The sequence below is a fragment of the Cucumis sativus genome, chromosome 5 (assembly GCF_000004075.3).
Source record: "Cucumis sativus cultivar 9930 chromosome 5, Cucumber_9930_V3, whole genome shotgun sequence".
NCBI lineage: Eukaryota > Viridiplantae > Streptophyta > Magnoliopsida > Cucurbitales > Cucurbitaceae > Cucumis > Cucumis sativus.
In genome coordinates, this window is record NC_026659.2 from 18,060,147 (window position 1) to 18,078,718 (window position 18,572).

The 18,572-nt window shown below is 35.7% G+C and overlaps 1 protein-coding gene across 1 annotated transcript; it reads right to left on the reverse strand.

Moving 5' to 3' along the window:
* Nucleotides 1-6,336: 6,336 nt before the first annotated feature.
* LOC101212138 (sulfate transporter 1.3) lies at nucleotides 6,337-10,628 on the reverse strand. The gene is made up of 13 exons (XM_004140325.3): nucleotides 10,200-10,628; nucleotides 10,038-10,086; nucleotides 9,731-9,938; nucleotides 9,448-9,622; nucleotides 9,262-9,327; nucleotides 9,037-9,150; nucleotides 8,792-8,908; nucleotides 8,548-8,674; nucleotides 7,824-8,110; nucleotides 7,520-7,710; nucleotides 6,787-6,872; nucleotides 6,590-6,666; nucleotides 6,337-6,480 (listed from the first exon to the last, which is right to left on the reverse strand). Exons 1-13 carry the CDS (start codon nucleotides 10,533-10,535, stop codon nucleotides 6,337-6,339), a joined length of 1,977 nt encoding a protein of 658 aa, XP_004140373.1. The 5' UTR covers nucleotides 10,536-10,628.
* Between the last annotated feature and the right edge of the window lie 7,944 nt (nucleotides 10,629-18,572).

Genomic DNA, 18,572 nt, shown 5'->3' on the forward strand with positions numbered 1-18,572 from the left:
TTGGGGGGGTCAATAAAAGCATAATTTATTGACAACTTGTCCATCCATATATACCTATTCATTTGTTATTTTATTGTGTTCTGTTTTTGTGTTTTTTTTCTTCTTCCTATCATGCTTCCTTCTTTGTTGCTTCTTGTTTTGGTAGGTAAGTTACTTTTGCTTTCTTTTTTTTTCAAGTTCTAATCGTCCTTCTATGTTTAGTGAAGATCCATGTTACGAATCATGTGTGTGACTGTAGTTGTTTTAAGCTTTGTATTCTATTTAAGGCATAGTATGGGCCATGACTTCCTTTCTTTATGCAATTATATACTATGTTTCGCACAACCCTATGAACTTGCAAATCATACTGAACTATTTGTTGCAAACTTTTATTGGTTGTTCATTTTCTAAGATTGTTTGTATGCATTTCTATCCCCATACTTCGACTGTACCTCCTTTTCATGCATACTTATATTGATGTTTCCACAATTAGATCCAATTCATTACATTTCACGAATTTAATTCCTCTGAGACACGACCATTTTGAAAATAAAATGGTGCCATTTTCTTAATCATTTTAACGAGCCATTTTTTCATTTGAACATCAATATTCTTCCATAGTGTATGATATGTAATCGCTACATTTTGTCCCTATAGTCTCTTTAGGGCTACTTGTGTTTGCTCGGAAAACTCATTTTGTTACCTTATTTTCAGGGGAGTCGACTCCATATTTCCGTCGTGAGAGGTACGAGGCATTGGTGTTTGTAGTACATATTTTGTTTTCTTTGTTTTCTACATTTTTAAGGGCGTATACTATAATGTATTTTGAACATTATTGGCTATTATTGGTGGTTAATTAACTTTGTTCTTTTTTGTCTTATAATATTGTTTTTTTCCCATAGTAATTTATTTGTACTTCATTATATGACCTATATATTTCATTCCCATAGTTTCTCAATATTTTGTTCAATTATGAAAGCATTAAATTTGAAATAAAATACCTATCGCTAGATTGTAACCATAAGGGCGACTTCGTATTTCATTAACCGTTGCAACTCACACTATTTTTGTATGGATTTGAAACACAGTTGACCATTATTTTGTACTAAAATACGAGTTTAGGGTTTTTAGGAACATGATGAATAATTATTAAGCACATAGTTACGCATTAAAAAAGATGGAATTTTGTCTTTTTCGATATGAACTATTCTTAACGACCCTTTTAAAATAGAACACCATGACTTTGAAAAGTTGTCATAGTCACGCACAATGTATATACTTTTTAAACAGTAGACAATATCCTAAGAACAAAAAAATGCTATTCAATTTTCCGAACACATTAAAAAATCTTTTCAAGGAACTAAAGGGTCCTTCATCATCTTTTTTTGAATAATGTGTTTAGAATTTCTGATTTCAGTTACGAAACAAAATGGATAGCATGCTTGAATAAGTTTGTTTTACTTCATTATAGTGTATACGTTGAAAAATGTATTATGTTCTGACGCATGTACTATAGGTGTGATAACATTGCAGCTAGAACAGTAGATCTTCAGGTTCGTTGTTGCTACCATCAATTATTTATAAACATACACACAATGTTAAGTGTGTTCACAGTCGCCTAACGTCAGTTACTGCTGATTTTGAAGGTACTGAAGAACGATAATAAGCGGGTGACACATACATCCTACGAGACCAAACATCAAATTGGACAACTTGCCTATTTTCGTATGATACACGCCTCTGACCTCGCTTGTCGCCAAAGTACTAGAATGGATAGAATACTTTTTGCCATTCTATGTCACTTACTAAGGACAAGTACTAGTCTGATGTCGATAGAAGTCGTCGATGTGGAGGAGATGGTCGCAATGTGTCTACATATACTGGCGCACGATGTGAAGAATAAAGTCATCCAACGAGACTTTGTGCAGTATGGGGATACTATTTCTCACCATTTCAACCTCGTGTTGTTAGCTATGATACGACTGCACGATGAGTTGCTGAAGAAACCATAGCCAGTAACAAACACATGCATCGATTCACTATCGAGGTGCTTCGAGGTTTGACTAGTTTTCTAATCCATTTTGATAAGGTAGCTCGAGCTCATAGTACTTAGTTGTAGTTTTTCCAATTATGCAAAATTGTCTCAGGGCATTGGACGAGATTTACATAAAGGTGAACGTGCCCGTTTCCGATCGCCCTAGGTATAGAACACGTAAGAGCAAAGTTTCCATTAACGTGCTTAGTGTCTGTGACACGAAAGGCGACTTCGTATTCGTGTTGCCTGGCTGGAAAGGCTTGGCAGCAGATTCTCGCATACTTCGCGATGCTATATCATGACCCAACATATTTCAAGTTCCAAAGGGTAAATGGTGTTCGAACTAATACGACATCGAATCTAGAGATTTGCATATGGTCAAATTAAGTAATGTCACTATCGTGACAAGATTTTACTATCTATACGACACGAGGTATCCTAGCGTCGAATGATTTCTTGCTTCATACAGAGGACAAAGATACCACTTGCAAGAGTGGCACGAATTTGGTAAATATGCGCCAAGTAATGCGAAAGAGTACTTCAACATGAAACATTTCGTTGGCACGAAATGTTATTGAGCGAGCATTTGGTGTGTTGAAGGGTCGTTGGGCAATACTGCGCGACAAGTCGTACTATTCAGTGCAGGTTCAGTGTCGTACGATTTTGGCATGTTGCCTTCTACACAATCTCCTGAACCGAGAGATGGTGCATGACATTCACTTCATTGAGAACTCCAAAGAATGGACTCAGTGGAGGGATGAAATAGCAGCAAAAATGTTCACTCAATGACAATTACGTAATGAGTAGATTCTATTTGTCTATTTAGTATCGATGTATTCTAACTAAGTTATATATGGTTTATTGTCCTTTTATTTGAATGTATGCTTCCATTAATAAAATTAATGGTTACATATCCAATACAAGATCTAAATTGTCATTTTATGTCTTTAATTTTTCTTTTTTACATATTTAACTTACTGATTTATGTGCCTTCATTTCAATTTTTAGTATGGCAACTTCGTCATGTGCACTGAAGAATGTGTGGACAAAGGAGGAGAAGGTAACGCTTGTGGAGTGTTTGGTGGAGTTGGTCTCAATGGGTGGATGGAAGTCGGATAATGACACGTTCAGACCAGGGTATTTGACACAGCTTCTTCGGATGATGGATGCAAAGTTACCGGATTGCAATGTTCGTGCCACTACTGTTATTGACTGTCGCATAAAGACGTTGAAGTGCTCCTACCAGGCAATTGCAGAAATGCGAGGACCCTCATGAAGAGGGTTTGGCTGGAATGAGGATGCAAAGTGCATAGTTGATGAGAAAGAATTGTTTGACAGCTAGGTCAAGGTATGTGAAAAATATAACTAGACAATGTTATTAATTTTTACTAGCATCTGACACTAGTCTCACATGTACGTACTTTTTATTCATGTATGCAGACCCATCTTCCAGCCAAAGGGCTCCTTAACAGGTCATTCCTATTTTACGAAGAATTGTCCTATGTCTTTGAAAAAGATAGGGCAACAAGAGCGCACTAAGTCCTTTGCCGATGTTGACTCGAACGTTCTGCTTGGGTTTGAGGATTTTGCACACGTAGATTTGAACGATATGGAAATTCCTTTCATGTCTAGCCATGGGTTTAATATATACCCTAACAACGTCACACGACCTAGTCGAGCAAGCGATTCAAGGACGTGTTCGAGCGACTCAAAGCGAAAGAGGAAAGGGCATAATTTGGAAACAATTGATGTCATTAAGGATGCCATGGTCTGCCAAACCGACCAGCTGAGGCTCATTGTGAGTGGCTGCGTTTGGCACTCGAGGATGAAATGAGTACCCGAAGGGCTGTCGTTTGAGCATTGTGTGCCATACCTGAGCTTAGTAGGTTGGACAAGGCGCAATATAATCAAATACTGATGAACAATTTAGCCGACATGAAAGGTTTCCTTGAATTGACAGACGAGGAGAAGCTTGACTATTACAAGGTGACTAGGTGCTACCTGCTTGTTTCTTTTAATTCCATGGACTATTGCTAATGTTTTTTTATGACTCTACCTGTTAATTGTTGTTGAATTATTTTTGTAATGACTTTGAACTTTCATGTTTTTAGTTTTGATTATTCATGTTTATTTAATGCAGTTATGTATGAAGTAGTTTATTTCTTATTTATATTTATATATATATATATATATATTTGCAATCATTTTTTTCGTTTTTACTTGGTGCATCACAAAAAGTAATTGAAATTGTGAATGTAATCAAACGTAAAAAATAATCGCCAACTAGTTCATATGGACGTTATCAATGCACGCATTAGGTCAATTGCTTCACGCAATGTCGGGCGATTTGGTAAACAAAAAATTATTCACTTTGCCTATTGGATTTTAAATATGAATTTGATAAAAAAATTAATTAAAAAAAATACATTACATCATTACCAACATAACCATTTTCCAAAACACATGATCATAAAACTATCATAACCCTACCTACATAACACTTCCCCAAACACATCTTAGTATAAAACTATCATACTATCATAACACTATCTAAATAACCATTCTCCAAACGCATTTTTATCATAACACTATCCACATAACCCTTTCTCCAAACACATCTTTATCATAACACTATCCACGTAACCATTTTTTCAAAAACACATCTTATTATAACACTATCATAATTGTATGGCCTTTCCCCAGACCCTCTCACCAAACACCCCTTATGTTTTCAATATCAATTTCATCATTTCTGTAAAAATTCGGAGTGTTAAAAGACGTGGAGACAAAACAACTTTCTTTGGTGGCAAGGCCCCAACACACCACATCAGTTCTTCATTGCTTTTGCCCTCTCTACTTCTTCTTCTGCAGAAATAGGTAAGTGAGAATCCGATGCTTCCATTTCCATCCACTGTGGCCATTGGTGGGAACTGAGTTTTGAAGTAACAACAAACACGGTGATTCCATGGCCTACTTCTAGGTTCGTTCCCTTTTAATTTCTTGTTTACTTATACTCTCCATCTTGAGGGGGAGTATTAGACATATAGATTCTGATAGTTTCAGCTTTCTCTTTCTTTATTTCTTTCTTTTCCTTTCTCAAACCCTGCGCCCAAAGTGCGAGGCCGTCAGTGGCCCTTCAAGATATACAGGCGCACGCGAAGCCGGTCCACGTCTGGCAGAGTATCAATCAAGCGATGGAAAAGAAGAAGTTCATATGTCAAGAGGACCAAAAAGCAAAGATCTTGAGGCGCAAAGAATTTGCGAAGAAGGCTAGGGAACGAACATATGATCCGCGCCCACTCCGCGGGGAAGGTTAAAATTTGAAAGTTCTTGGCATTTCTGTTCGTCTGTGAAATTTGATTCTAAGGAAGAAGAAGGTCTATGTAGAGAGGTAGGCTGTTGAGTGAAGAATTTGGAAGCATCAGTTCAGTGGTTTGGTTGAAAAAAAGGTTTCTTTCTTCATCTTCTGCTGTCAGGGCAAGTAGCGAAAGTTGGCTGCTGTTTGGATCGTATACATTCATTCAAATAATTTTTCCTGATAATGGTCAGGCTCGACGCTTAAAAGGGGATTAGATAAAGAGGTGTATTTTGAATCGCTAATCATCTTAAGGTTAAGTTATAAAATAGTCCTAATTTAATGACAAACCAAGGAGCCAAACGCCCCCTGCGTTAGAGCATTTTTGATAATAATCAAAAGCTTGCGTTCCTAAAATATGATGTTAATGTCACAAGAATGGGATACATTATGAATTTATGATGGACTAATATACCATTTTGGTCCTACCCTTTGCTAATTCTATTTTTGTTCATCGTTAGTTTTTAAGTGTTTAAATTTAGTTATCATTCTTTGAATAAATCTCAGAAATAATCACCATTATTATTAAACCTCGAATAAACAATGCCAACCATCCATTTATATTTGATTAGATAAAATTAAAACGAATATCTAGATTCATTCAAGTTCATAAAATTGTCTCTCTGCTGAGTAACAGAGGGTGAACAAAGATAGGAAAATAAACTTCTAGGGGAAATTGAACAGAAGAGCAGGCTTCTTCACTAAGTATAGATCTATACAGAAAGATGGTTTTTAGACACATTTCTGTGGTACCAAAAAAAGAAAAGAAAAACCCATCACCTTTTACTTTTAGCTTTTTCAGGCATAGTTATGCATTTCCTCTTTGTTCATTTTTCCTTTTCCCTGCAGCCTACTGTATCTACTGAATGATCATCCTCAGGAATCTATAAAAACTGCTGTTTTATTGCTGAGCGATTTTTTACTCCATTCTCAACTCAACTGGAAGGTCTGGCATTCAACTCTTGGATTAGGCCTCTTCCACCAATTTTGGGGAGCAGGATGATATAGCTTCAGCAACTGTTAGAAAGATATGGTCCTCCCCAATCAGATTAGTAACATCAGATGTGTGGAGTTTGTCAATCACTACTGGCCCCGGGTTTGCCAAAACAAGCTGTTCAACAACACCACACAGACTTCCGGTAAGGCATATTTGAAAATTTGAAATAACTGTTTCTTATTTTTTTCTTATTTAATAACGAGAACATTCTGAAGTAGATAACCTGAATGTCTCTTTTCTGGAGATTATTGTATAGCTCTTCCAAGGCATGAATTCCACTAGTATCAATGTCGGTAACAGCTACAATAAACAGAACCCCATAATTTTGTGTACAGAACGAGCAACAGGGATTTGATTGTTAGGTTTGTCTACCGTTGAGGATTAGTTCTAAATATTTGGAAAGGTTGAGAGAGTACTTACGAGACATCTCAACAATCAAAAACTGAGTTTTTGGTGAATAGGCCTTCTTTGTTTGTTCTTCCTCATCTGCCAACCATCTCAATATCCTGCAAGGATTTCCCAGTATTATTAAGGGCGAGGATAACAGAATTGTAAAAGGCAATAGCTCTTGGAACTATCAGAACTTTCACTTTTCCAGACATACATTACTCCAAACATGCAGTCAATAATTTGCTAAATTAGAACTTGATTCTATAATATTTAGTTGAAAAATGAAAATAACACCCGAAGGAGGCAGTCATACATTAATCCAAACATGTAGTTAACACTTAACAATGCTAAAGTTATGTTGTAAAAAGAAAATAGCATGACTTATTAAATTTTGGAAGTAGGCAGTCCTTTCCCTAGGAAACAGTAATAAATTACTTATAACATGAAATAAATCACCAAAGATCCTATTGCATTTGGTTGTTAAGAAAACTTGTACGAAATTAATTTTTATGTAGGTGGCCACCATAGATTGAACTCATGACTTCTTAATCATTCATTAAGAACATATCTCCTTTTTACCCCTAAGCCAACTCATGATTGTCCACCGAGAAAATATTTTTAACTAATTATGTGCCCAGAAATATAAAATCCTAGGGGTTGTCTTCTTTTCAACAACATATGATAGAGTAGGGAAAATACAACATCTTGCATAGAAATGGATGACAACAAAAATAGACTTTTCTAAAAATAAGATCATATTTACCTCTCTTTGATGTAATTGGAGTTAGAAAAGTAAATCGCAGAATCAACTCTCACAATGAGAATGCCTGGAACCCTTGTTGCTTCTGGATACTGTTGAGTGTTCCTATATACTGTAGTCCTAGGGATTTTTCCGAGAACAGAGACCCGTGGCCTGGTTACTTGTAAGAGTATCTTAGCAAATGATATAGAGACCTGCTCCAGCACATCGAAGACAGAATCAGATATCTTTAGGAGAAAAAGCTAGCAATGAGAAAACCAGTTAAGCTAGTAATGAGAAAACTTAAGGTAGCAGGCACGAGTCTTACAGCAATTAGGAGGCCTATCTCAACACTTGCAAATATCACACCGAAGAAGGCTCCCAAGCAAGCAACAAAATCAAATTTATCAATCTTCCAGAGCAAAATTGCTGCTTGAATGTCAATCAAGTTGATCACAGCAGAGATAATGATGACAGCGAGAATAGCATTTGGAGTGTATTTGAATAGGGGAGTGATGAATTCTAAAGTTAGAAATACAACACAGGACATAACAATGTTTGAGACCGCAATTTGACAGCCAGACATGTAATTCACAACTGAGCGAGAGAACGAGCCTGCAAGTAGGAAACAAAGCTTATTAATTATTATCTACCATTTAATGCTCCTAGTTCAAGCCCTATTTTGATGAAAAGGAAACCATGCTATAACCTGCTTAGTTACCAGTTGAGACTATTTGCTAAGATTTATAAGAATTCTACTGCTTAATGGTATAGATGAACTTTTGATCCAAAACTCTAATTTCTGAATGTGAGAGAACCACATTGCCGTTTTGAACTTTTGAGAATGTTTTTTCCCCTAATATCTTAAGATTATTAAAAATGTATATTTAAAACACTTTGAGGGCTTTTGAAGAAAGCGTTTCGACCATTCACAGAAGCATTCCCGGATGACCCTTCGATTGAAACCTTTTCAGACACGGTGGTATTAGAATTCAATAATATCATTTAGATAAAATTGGCTCTACTATCTGTGAATTATAGTTGTTTCTCACCTGTTGCCACATAGCAGGAAGTCATTGAACCAATAACATTCATTGTTCCTAGTGCCACCATTTCTTTGTTACCATCAAGCTGGTAGTCTTTCATGGTAGCAAATGTTCTTCCAATTGCTATGGCTTCCTAAAAAGAATGTGAACTTTCAAATAATATGGAAAGATTCATTGGGTAGTTCAACAAATATTAAAATCTTTCACATCTACGACTACTTCCAAGAAAATAGTTGCTTGATTTGCTTACCGTTAATGTTATCATACCAGCCACCACGCCAGTCCTGAATCCTTTAAGGAGGTTGTCACCTGTGAAGTAGATTTGCTTCACGGATGAGGGGTTGATTCCTCTCTCTATATGTTTCACCTTTCAAAAGTTCAAGAAAACTGCATCTATCAGAGCTGTGGTATATTATTATTATTAGTTTTCTTTTCTTGGTGACAAGTGACAACAGTATGTCAATAGGGAAAAAGAGTGATAAGCGATGTTCTTACTATTGCAACACCTTTCTGGTCTGCATGGGTTATGTAAACAAAGAAGGTGGACAGAATAACTGATATTAATGGAGCAATTGCAGGCACCCAAAAGAGGTTCTTATTCTTCTTTCCCTGAGATTGGAGCGTGAAAGCTCTTTTAAAGCCAAGAACAGAAACAGGAAAAAGAGCTTATATATAAATTCGAACCAGGTAACAATTGCAACTTGCAAGTGAGATTCTTACAATATACTTGGCAAACAGTAGAAAACTTAGAAAAGCTACTCCAATGACTATTGTCTGCCAGTTCCACTGCAAAAGGTCATAAAAGAAGTTACGATACATGAGATTTAGTTTGTTATGCATCAGTGATCCATTTGTCTGCAAATAAACACCATAGACATCTAAGGTTTGAAGGGCAAGGAGGCTTACTCCATGATGCGTTGCCTCAAATACTGAGCGCATTACAGAGATAATGTCTGTTTTCTTTGTCAATTTTTGAATACCAAGAAAGCCTTTAAGTTGCTGAAGGGCAATAGTGATGGCAGCACCACCCATAAAACCCACAATGGCAGCATGAGATGGAAAGTCAATCAGAAAACCCAACCTGATAGGAAAAGTCTTGGATAAATGTTCTCATCAAGGGAGTTTAAAACTGAACAGAAAAATGCTCCCGAAAAATTATGTTGGGGAGAAAGAAAAGGCACTCAACTACCTTAGTATCCCTAGAGTGGCTTGGGTGATCCCAGTAAAAAAGGTAGCTGTAAATGCAAGCCGCAGATACTCTTCTGGATGTGTATGGTAATCAATCTCCTTTTGAAGCAGTGTTCCCAGCAAGAGAGAAACAACGGCCACTGGTCCAATCGCTATGTCTCTTGAGCTACCCATCAAAGCATAAACTAGTGGTGGTACAAAGCTGGAATCTGCAACAATATGACAAGTTTGATTCAGGCTGGGAAAATCTAAGTACAGCACATAAAAGTGGGAAGAAACTTGATGCAAGAAGCATAATGTATGCTTACATAATCCATACTGGGGAGCCAAATTAGCAAGTTTTGCATACCCTATATCCTGTTATATCAAAGTTTGACATGATCAGACGCAGTTGGTTTCTTACTCAGATTGGCATGGTTTTTTCACTCTCTTTTCTAGCATTTGCATGCATATCAAAGCAGCTATTTTACCTGTGGAATACACAAACTTGCAATAGTGAGTCCAGCAACTATATCTCCTCTAAATTTAGTTAGATTGTAATTCCTCCCCCATTCAAATATAGGGAAGATAGCCTGAATTCCTAGGACTAGCTTTCGGGACTTCGATTGGTCCTTGAAGGTTCGCAGAGGATCATCTGCAAAGAATGTCTCTTTCACTCTGGTTTTAAATTCTTTGAAGAGATTTTGCTTCGGTGGAACCCCCACCTTATGGACGCAGTGAGTATTGTTGCGTGAAGACGAAAGATTTCTAATGTCCATCTCATTTGTTTCAAGTTCTCCGCCATTAGAATGGCCCCTTGAGTCCATGAATAACTAGTTCACCTACTGTGAGGAAAAACACACAAGAGAAAACAATGGAAGAGTTAAGTTACGCGAGCAAATAATGGTAGCTGAAGACCAAATGTAGCACGCAGTCAACTTAACGTTCTGAAGCTGAGAAAACTGTGTTTAATGAACTGTAGATGGTGAAAGGAAACAAAAGGAATTCAAAACATTCAATTGGTTTCTAAACACAGTATACTTCCAACACAGACAAAGCTCAGACACGTGAAAACTGAAGCCAATCTTATAAAATTTTTGGAAAACAAATGGCACAAGCAATGGTCGATAGTCTTCAACTGAGTTTTATAGGCCAACTTCTTTATTATATAAGATATGGGGAGGTTCAAGTCAAACATTTCAAGCTGAATAGACAAATTATCAAAAACAAATTTACTTTTATATGTCGTGAATTTAAACGTCAAGACGTACGTAAGGTCTTTAGTTAAAAGTTAAGCTGCAATTCAATCAGAAAATAAATATCCACAAACCCTTTAATTGATGTGAACCGATGGTATCATCTGCCATAACTATTGGTGATTAATTTAAGGCATTGACTTGCGCTGTGTACACAACTTGCACATAAAACTACAAGTTTTTAGTCAATAATTTTGTTTAGGAGTAGCCATGCGAGAGAATCTCTAATTTCAAATCAAGAAGGAAGTATTGAAATTTTTCCTTGTGGAGCCGATCATAAATCAGGATAGACCTTAACGAAAGATATCCAAAGAAAATAGAACGTCCGTTGGGCCCAGGCGGACTTTTCTTCACTTGCTGTCTAAGTTTGAATTTTTAAAGAAATTTGCTTGAGGGGGTTTCATGTGGAATAGAACTAGCAAAGAAAAGTCTAACAACGCGACCAAATGTTTCTATTCTATACAAGGGTCCAAAATTAAGATCATTGATGAGGACAGGTGACTAGAATACAAGCAGTGGGGAATAATATACTTTCTTATGAAATCCACAAGCCAGTGCACAAGAACCAACCAAATATATGAGAAAAACTATCCAGTAAAGTAGTATGTACTTTATACAGCAATTGAAGATGTAGAGATTTGAATTATGGTTTAACTAGTAATTTCCACTTTCACTCCTAACATAAGAAAGTGAGTCCATTACCATCCTATAATGGTGGGATCTCATGATCTTGTGCCATGTAAGCAAGTCGAAACCCAAAAAAAAAAATGAAGAAAAAGGAGGGCAGGGCTCGGAAGAAGAATAATGAAGGATAAAAAGAGACTAAGAGGCCTTATTTCACATCTCTTCCAAACCACCCGTAGTGGACTTTAATAGTTTCATCAATAATAATAATAATGATTTAACTTATTAAAATGTCAGCTTATTTCCTTCAACGCACACTAGGGGCATTTTTTCTCCGAAGAAAAAAAAAGTACATAAGAAAGGAAAAAGTAACACATTATTTTATTGAAAAGAAATGCAACAAGAGAAGAGACGAGGAGAAATGAAAAGAGATATCCATTAGGCATTAGCGTTAAAGTCCAGAATCAGTTTCCCACCATTTCCCCTTCCCCTTCCCCTTCCCCTTTTTGTTCCCCACACTCGATGGTTTCTAGGGTTTCCTTTCCCAGGTTAAGTTAGAACCAGTACCAAACACATCCAATATCCAAAATTCTGTCCAGATTCATTGAAACAACAAATCTGCTTACAACTTCTCCTCAACTCTACTCTAATAATCCACACGCCTCTCCACCTTTCATATAGTTCAACTTTTTCTAAAATAAAGTAGAATGTTGTGCCACAATCAAAAAGAAGATTTTTGATGTGTTGTTCGTAATTTTACCGCTCTTGTTCTGCCGCCGCGTAAACGTGGCCTCATTTCTCTTTAACATTCCCGATTCGTCGTTCCCCAAAGTAATGATTCAAAATTAGGTATTTGTTTGGTTGGTGAATCCATTTTTTTCGACCACCGAACTTGTAATGAAGTGGAATTGGAGTTCATTATTCTTTTTCTACAAAAGTCAAATGAATTCACGGTCACCGAACGCTTCATCCGCGGCGGACGGTTGAACTTTGAATAGTGAACTAGTGTGGCTGCCAACTATGAATTTGGACGTTTATGCGGCAAGATTCGAGTTGAATGGAATGGTTGATTTATTTACTTAAGTTCCTAGAAATTAGAAATTTTTTTTAGAAGAAAGCATACTCTTTGTTTTACATTTTAAAAGTAACAAATTTTTTTAAAATTCTTAAATTTACTTTGCTCCGTCGATTTTCGATCGACATGGACATCAATTAAAAAATGGTTGTAACACAATTTCTAAGTCCATCAGGTTATGTTTTTAAATTTCAAAATAACGAATATTCTAAAATGACCAAAATACCCTTTGAGGCCCGAACGTTAGATATTTGTAAACCCTCAATCCTAAATCATGTACTCACTCTGGCTGAGAGGAAACATGTTTGCTCCTCAAATTTAAGAGATCTATTTGTTTGATTTTTGTTCGTCGAAATTTCAAGAAGTCATTCTAAAACTTAAATATGCGAATGTGATTTACTTTGAACGATTTCATAGTTTAGGACTGGATTTTAGGTTTTGTTATTGTGTTTATGTGAAATTTGAGACGCATGAGAAAATATATAGTTGATTTTTTTTGTTGTAGTTGGATGTAGAAGTAGATTTTAAGTTAATGCAGGTGATTTCCTTGGATGAATTTTGGCAATTTCATCAATTTAGGCTCGTGTAGATGAAAAATCTCGATCGAGATTGATGAAATTGTCCCAAGATTTGTTAAATGAACGAAATCAATCAAACTATTTACAAAATAAAGTGAAATCAATCAAACTCTCCTTATTCAATTTAAACTTTTTGCTATATTTTGTAAATTGTAACGCCAAAAAATTAAGATAATTTTTGGAGTTAAATTATCTTAGTTTTGTTTAATTAGGTTTAATTTATTGGACGTTATTTTAAAGACTATTTGGTTTTGTGGAAATTAGAATTAATTATATAATTTGTGTGTATTTATGGATTTTTTTTAAAAATAATGTAAAATTTAAAACATATATCGAAAATAGGATAGGTACAAAACTATTTATAAAATATAGGTGATTTGAGGGGAAGTCTTGTACCCACTACACGACTTCCACGTAGTGGACCCCACATAGGCCAACTTAAAATACCTATTTTTAAAATAGTTTTGCACCCACCCTATTTTTGATATATGTTTCAAATTTTACATTATTTTTAAAATAGATCCGTTATTTATTAAGTGTTGTTAATAGTTTAAAAGAAGTTGAGAATAAGATTTGCAATAAGAAAATTTCACCGTCACATCCTATTCCCACTACTTTGGCGTTTTGTTCGTAGTGCGATTTGAGGTGTGACATTGTTTTTCCTTTCACTAGGATTTTTTTTCCATTGGGTTTTTCCCTAGTAAGGTTTTAATAAGGCATATTTCATATACGTAATGGACGTCCCATAGGTAGTATTATAAAGAATATTAATATAAGTAGATGCCTATTAGTGTGTGCTTAGTGGCCATAGCCACATGTCAACCCATTAGTATGCTCAGTGTTCACTATGTGTCAAGCAAACATGGTCTCTTAGTGGCCATGTAATCCATCTCATGCTTGCCAAGTTGCTTATAAATTATAAATAGAGGGCTTTGGTGGATTTGTAAACACACACTTGAATTGGATGAGTGTCCAGATTAATGGAAAATAGTGGAGAAAATTGAGAGATTTTCAATTTTCCTAATTTCCTTTATTTCTTTATATATTATATATTACATTATATTATTTTATTATTTAAATATTATATTTTCTTGGTTTTCGTATTTCAGTTGTGTCCCTTTTAATTTTCACAAATAAAAATATCACGTATTATTTATTTTTAGACTAGATATGATTTAATAAACCATTATGGAATCCTAAAGGGATTAGGTTTTTAGAGAGGTCATCATGTCCAATTTAATGGGAGGTATTTTTTTTTATAAGAATTAATAAAGTTAATTGTAGAGACAATTAATTCTCTTTACCCTCTCAAGCCTAGTTGCCACGTGATATATTCTCCATACATTCCTCTTTAAATTACTCTCCATAATCATTCTTCAGTCACTCTCTCCATAATCATTCTTTAGTCACTTTATGTTCCTAAGAATTAGTGACTTCCAATTTTGTAAGGAATCCAAGAGAAAATGTCATGATCTGTGCTGACGTTTCAAGTGAAACGTCAGAACACTCATCTTAAGTTCTTGAACTTTAACTTGATTGCCTAGTCTAACTCAAGTAACTTAAAAAACTCAAAACTTAAAGATTAGACGATAAGAGCTTTATTCACAACGCAACATAGAACAAATAACCTCTTTTAGTAATTTAACAATATGCATTCTCTACACAATACACATTTTCTTAGTACATGAACTATGATATAAACTTAGAATATCTTGCCCAGCTTCAATGCATAGTAGCTCACCTTACTTTCCCACTTTGGCCTTAACGTCTGGTCACCCAGGGAAGGAAAACTTAACCATAAGTCAAATACTTAATGAGTGATGGTTTTGAAAAACCTTTGGACATTCAATATATAAAATCATTTTCATAAAACAGACTTCAACTCCTCATTCAATAAATCATAAACACACATTGGTCCTTTCACATTCCTTTTGCCAAGAACATGAACCATTTCCATGCATAGACTACCGTGATAACCTTTTCATCAACAACATCCCTTAGAGTTTTTTTGGGTTCATTTCTAATTGCTCAGACAGCTAAGGTCAATACGCTCCTTTTACGCATTGGCTAGCTTCATTCTACCAAGCAGTTCTTTTCTACATTGTTGCTTTTACTCATTATGAGCATATAATAGTTAACTCATTGATAGGAATAAGACTAATGGATTACTTGCAAACACATACACAATCACGAAACTTTTACTTGAAATCATAATATAAGAGCTTTCTTAGAAATCAAACTTTCTTATAAACATTAACATAAAATATAACATTACGAGACATTAAAAGCATAAGGAAGCCTTTAAAATCTTTAATCAACTTTGAAAATTACTCATTACTCTTATTCCCTTCTTTAGAATGCCTAGCTTCAGATTTCCCCTTCTCACATAGTAGCTCTTCAGCTGTACCATACTTAGCTTTTCTTAGCAAAGTATTAGAGTAGTCTCATTTTCTTCTATCCAATTTTCCTATTTATACTAATCCTAAGTTGGATTAGTCACCTTCTAAGCTCTCTTAAATCACTAGCTCATACTTGATGTGCTACATGTGTCAGCTTAACATTTCTTTTAGTCATGCTTACCCTTAACCTTGACATGTAGCCTACTAATTAAGTTCAATTAAGAAATTCCCCAGAATTTTCCTAACTCATTAATGACTGGCCTCTCTCACCTTCCACTAAAACACCTTGTTACTCCTTACCACAACTTTTCTTCCTTGTGTTACCTTGCTTAAACCCGAGCAACCACTCAGAATGCTATTGATACCTTGTAGAAATAAAAGTTATTATAGTCTTTTAGGTAGAATAATTAAGCCTTAATGCATAAATTAGGAAGTAAACATGTAGGAAATAAGAAAATTGATCAAGTTGTGCATTGCGGATCACAAAAGAGCTTTATGCCTGTTTATCATGTTTTAGTGTCTTATTTTAGGATTTTTAGACGAGATGAAGAGTAGTCCGACGACGATAAAGGTAGGTGAGAAAGATATGCACAAACTAACCAAACAACCACTTTAGCAAGACTAGGCGAGATGAAATAGTAGAAAACAAAGAATGGTTGGCACAAAAACCTGCAGCTGGAACAAATATAGTAAAGCTTATAAAGGACCTATGTGGTGTCGACTCAACTTTATTAGAATTAATTCGAGCCCATGCTGCATGCTTCCCATACCGTCCTGTCACATCACTTTTCACTTCTAAATAAGAGACTTTTTCTTCATTGGATGTGTGCAAATTTTGACAAAGTGCCATGGCCCACCCTAGTTCGTAACAGAGATGTGACTGCCTAGACAGTCCACGTGATATTCTTTGCGAAGTAACACGTCGATTGCCTAGTAAGCAAAATTTCATTGTAATTGAGAGGAAAATTTAAAACAAAATGAACTTTAGACGGGATGGGCTTCATTGATTTTCTATAATACAATTCATTCAATACAAAACCATTACACATGACCCTTGAGCTTACTAGGATTTTCCTTACCTAGCTACTATATATGTCGTGCGAGTAGACAATGACCACTACCAATATAATGTGATCAAGGAGGCACACTAAGGCAAAAAATTCAACGTGGTATGTCTTTTGCTCATTGGGGGGGGGGGGGGGGGAAAGGGGGAAAATTGAAAGGTTAGACTACAATGTCTAGTGAGTGTGGTTTTTTTCTTAGTCTACTTAGGTAAATTGATTGGTCTTATCGCATAAGTCATTGTCATGTCTGTCCATAGTGAATAGGGTAAGTCAATTATTACATTTTCGATTAAGGCACCCATTCAAAACGTCAACGTCTTTAATATCACGATTTGTCAACACTTAGAATTTTCCAAGACCAGCTCGCTCATTATTCATCGTGATTCATATCACAATGTATGCCACTCACATACCATATATTTATCTCGCAGAGTCATTCTACTTATTCAATTACATCTTTGTACCATTTTCTCGACTCAAGCTTTTACCACACTCTTTTGCCAAGTTGAAGCTGCGTGGAGAATCTCAACGCACTTAACAATTACTATCAATTCCACTACGCATAATGCGTCTTCCAATGCCAGATCACACAACAAGCAAAGGGCATCCCATACTAGATCACACAACAGGTATGAGGCATCCCACACCAAATCACACAACATGTATAATAATGAGGTTTTATCGCATAGAAAAAGAAGAAAATAGAGGAAAAAGTCATCGATTTGGTTAGCTTGTGAATTGCATAATACAAAAGAACCTTATCCCTAATTTACGAGTATTTAATGTTTTTTGTCGTAGGAATTTAGGCAAAGAAGAGTGAAGCTTGACGAGAATATGTTTAGACGAGAGGCACAGTGCAACCTTTACAGAAATAGAAGTGCAGGCTATATGATTAAGGTAATAGCATACAACATCGATTGGCAGGAAATTCAGAAAAAGGACAAAAGGACGTTTGAGCAGTGTCGAATTCAACTTTTTAGAGGTTTTAATGGACCATATTGGCCTCTCAACATCAATCCTCATATATAAATAGAGTGCCTCACTTCTTAATCAATGTACAATTTTTGGCCGAAAAAGCAAGTTCCTCATTTCACCCATTCATCTCCTTTCCTTTGAGCTTTAAAGGGAAGCTTGCAACAAAGGAGAGAGAGATCCATCCCTTCCATTGTTCCCCTCAGATATAGGCAAAGCTCATAGCCAAAGAGTATGAGAGATCAAACTCTATGGCGTAACTGATCATCTGTTGTCTGTTCATTTTGCACTTTTTATATTGTATTGTTTTGTAAGCTAAACCTCATGGAAGAAAAGTTTAACATATTTTTTTGTGAAAACAATGCATTTCTTCTTTCACTCTCCCATATTTCTTGTCTAGCCATATATACATAGTTGATTGACTGAATGGTAATAGTTGATGATTGTGATGTTCTAGAATCATACTTAGTGCAGTGAGAGTTATGCTCAGCTAAGCGTAAGTACTTCAACCTTGCTCATTTGAAAGAAGACCTTGAGTAGAGATTGTAATAACTAAATAAGTGAAAACCACTTTTAGAGCGGGTGACAAGGAGAATGCGGTTGGGCATTCTTGTCGCGAAGTTTTTCCTTTGCATACATCGCTAAAAGGTTGGTATGTGGGTTGAATAAACTGAAAAGTGTAAGACTTAAGTGAGGATTAACTACTACTATTGTATTTGTAATGATCAAGTATAAATCATAGCTTAACTAGAAGTATTTGCATCCCGAGAGGCGAGCAAGTATGGCGGAAGCACTAAGAGATTGCTCGTCTTAATTCTTAGTTAATACATGCTTTATGTCACCTCGAAGTATCACAACATTAATCATTGCCTTTAGTTAATTCAATTTTCTTTCCT

Bases quoted from the DNA above. Each gene is read 5' to 3' on its own strand.
- LOC101212138 (XM_004140325.3), bottom strand. From the start codon at position 10,535: ATGGACTCAAGGGGCCATTCTAATGGCGGAGAACTTGAAACAAATGAG. The intron at 9,939-10,037 runs GTAAGCATACAT...ATATTGTTGCAG, and splicing joins GGCTCCCCAGTATGGATTAT to ATTCCAGCTTTGTACCACCA. The intron at 9,328-9,447 runs GTAAGCCTCCTT...GACCTTTTGCAG, and splicing joins TTGAGGCAACGCATCATGGA to TGGAACTGGCAGACAATAGT.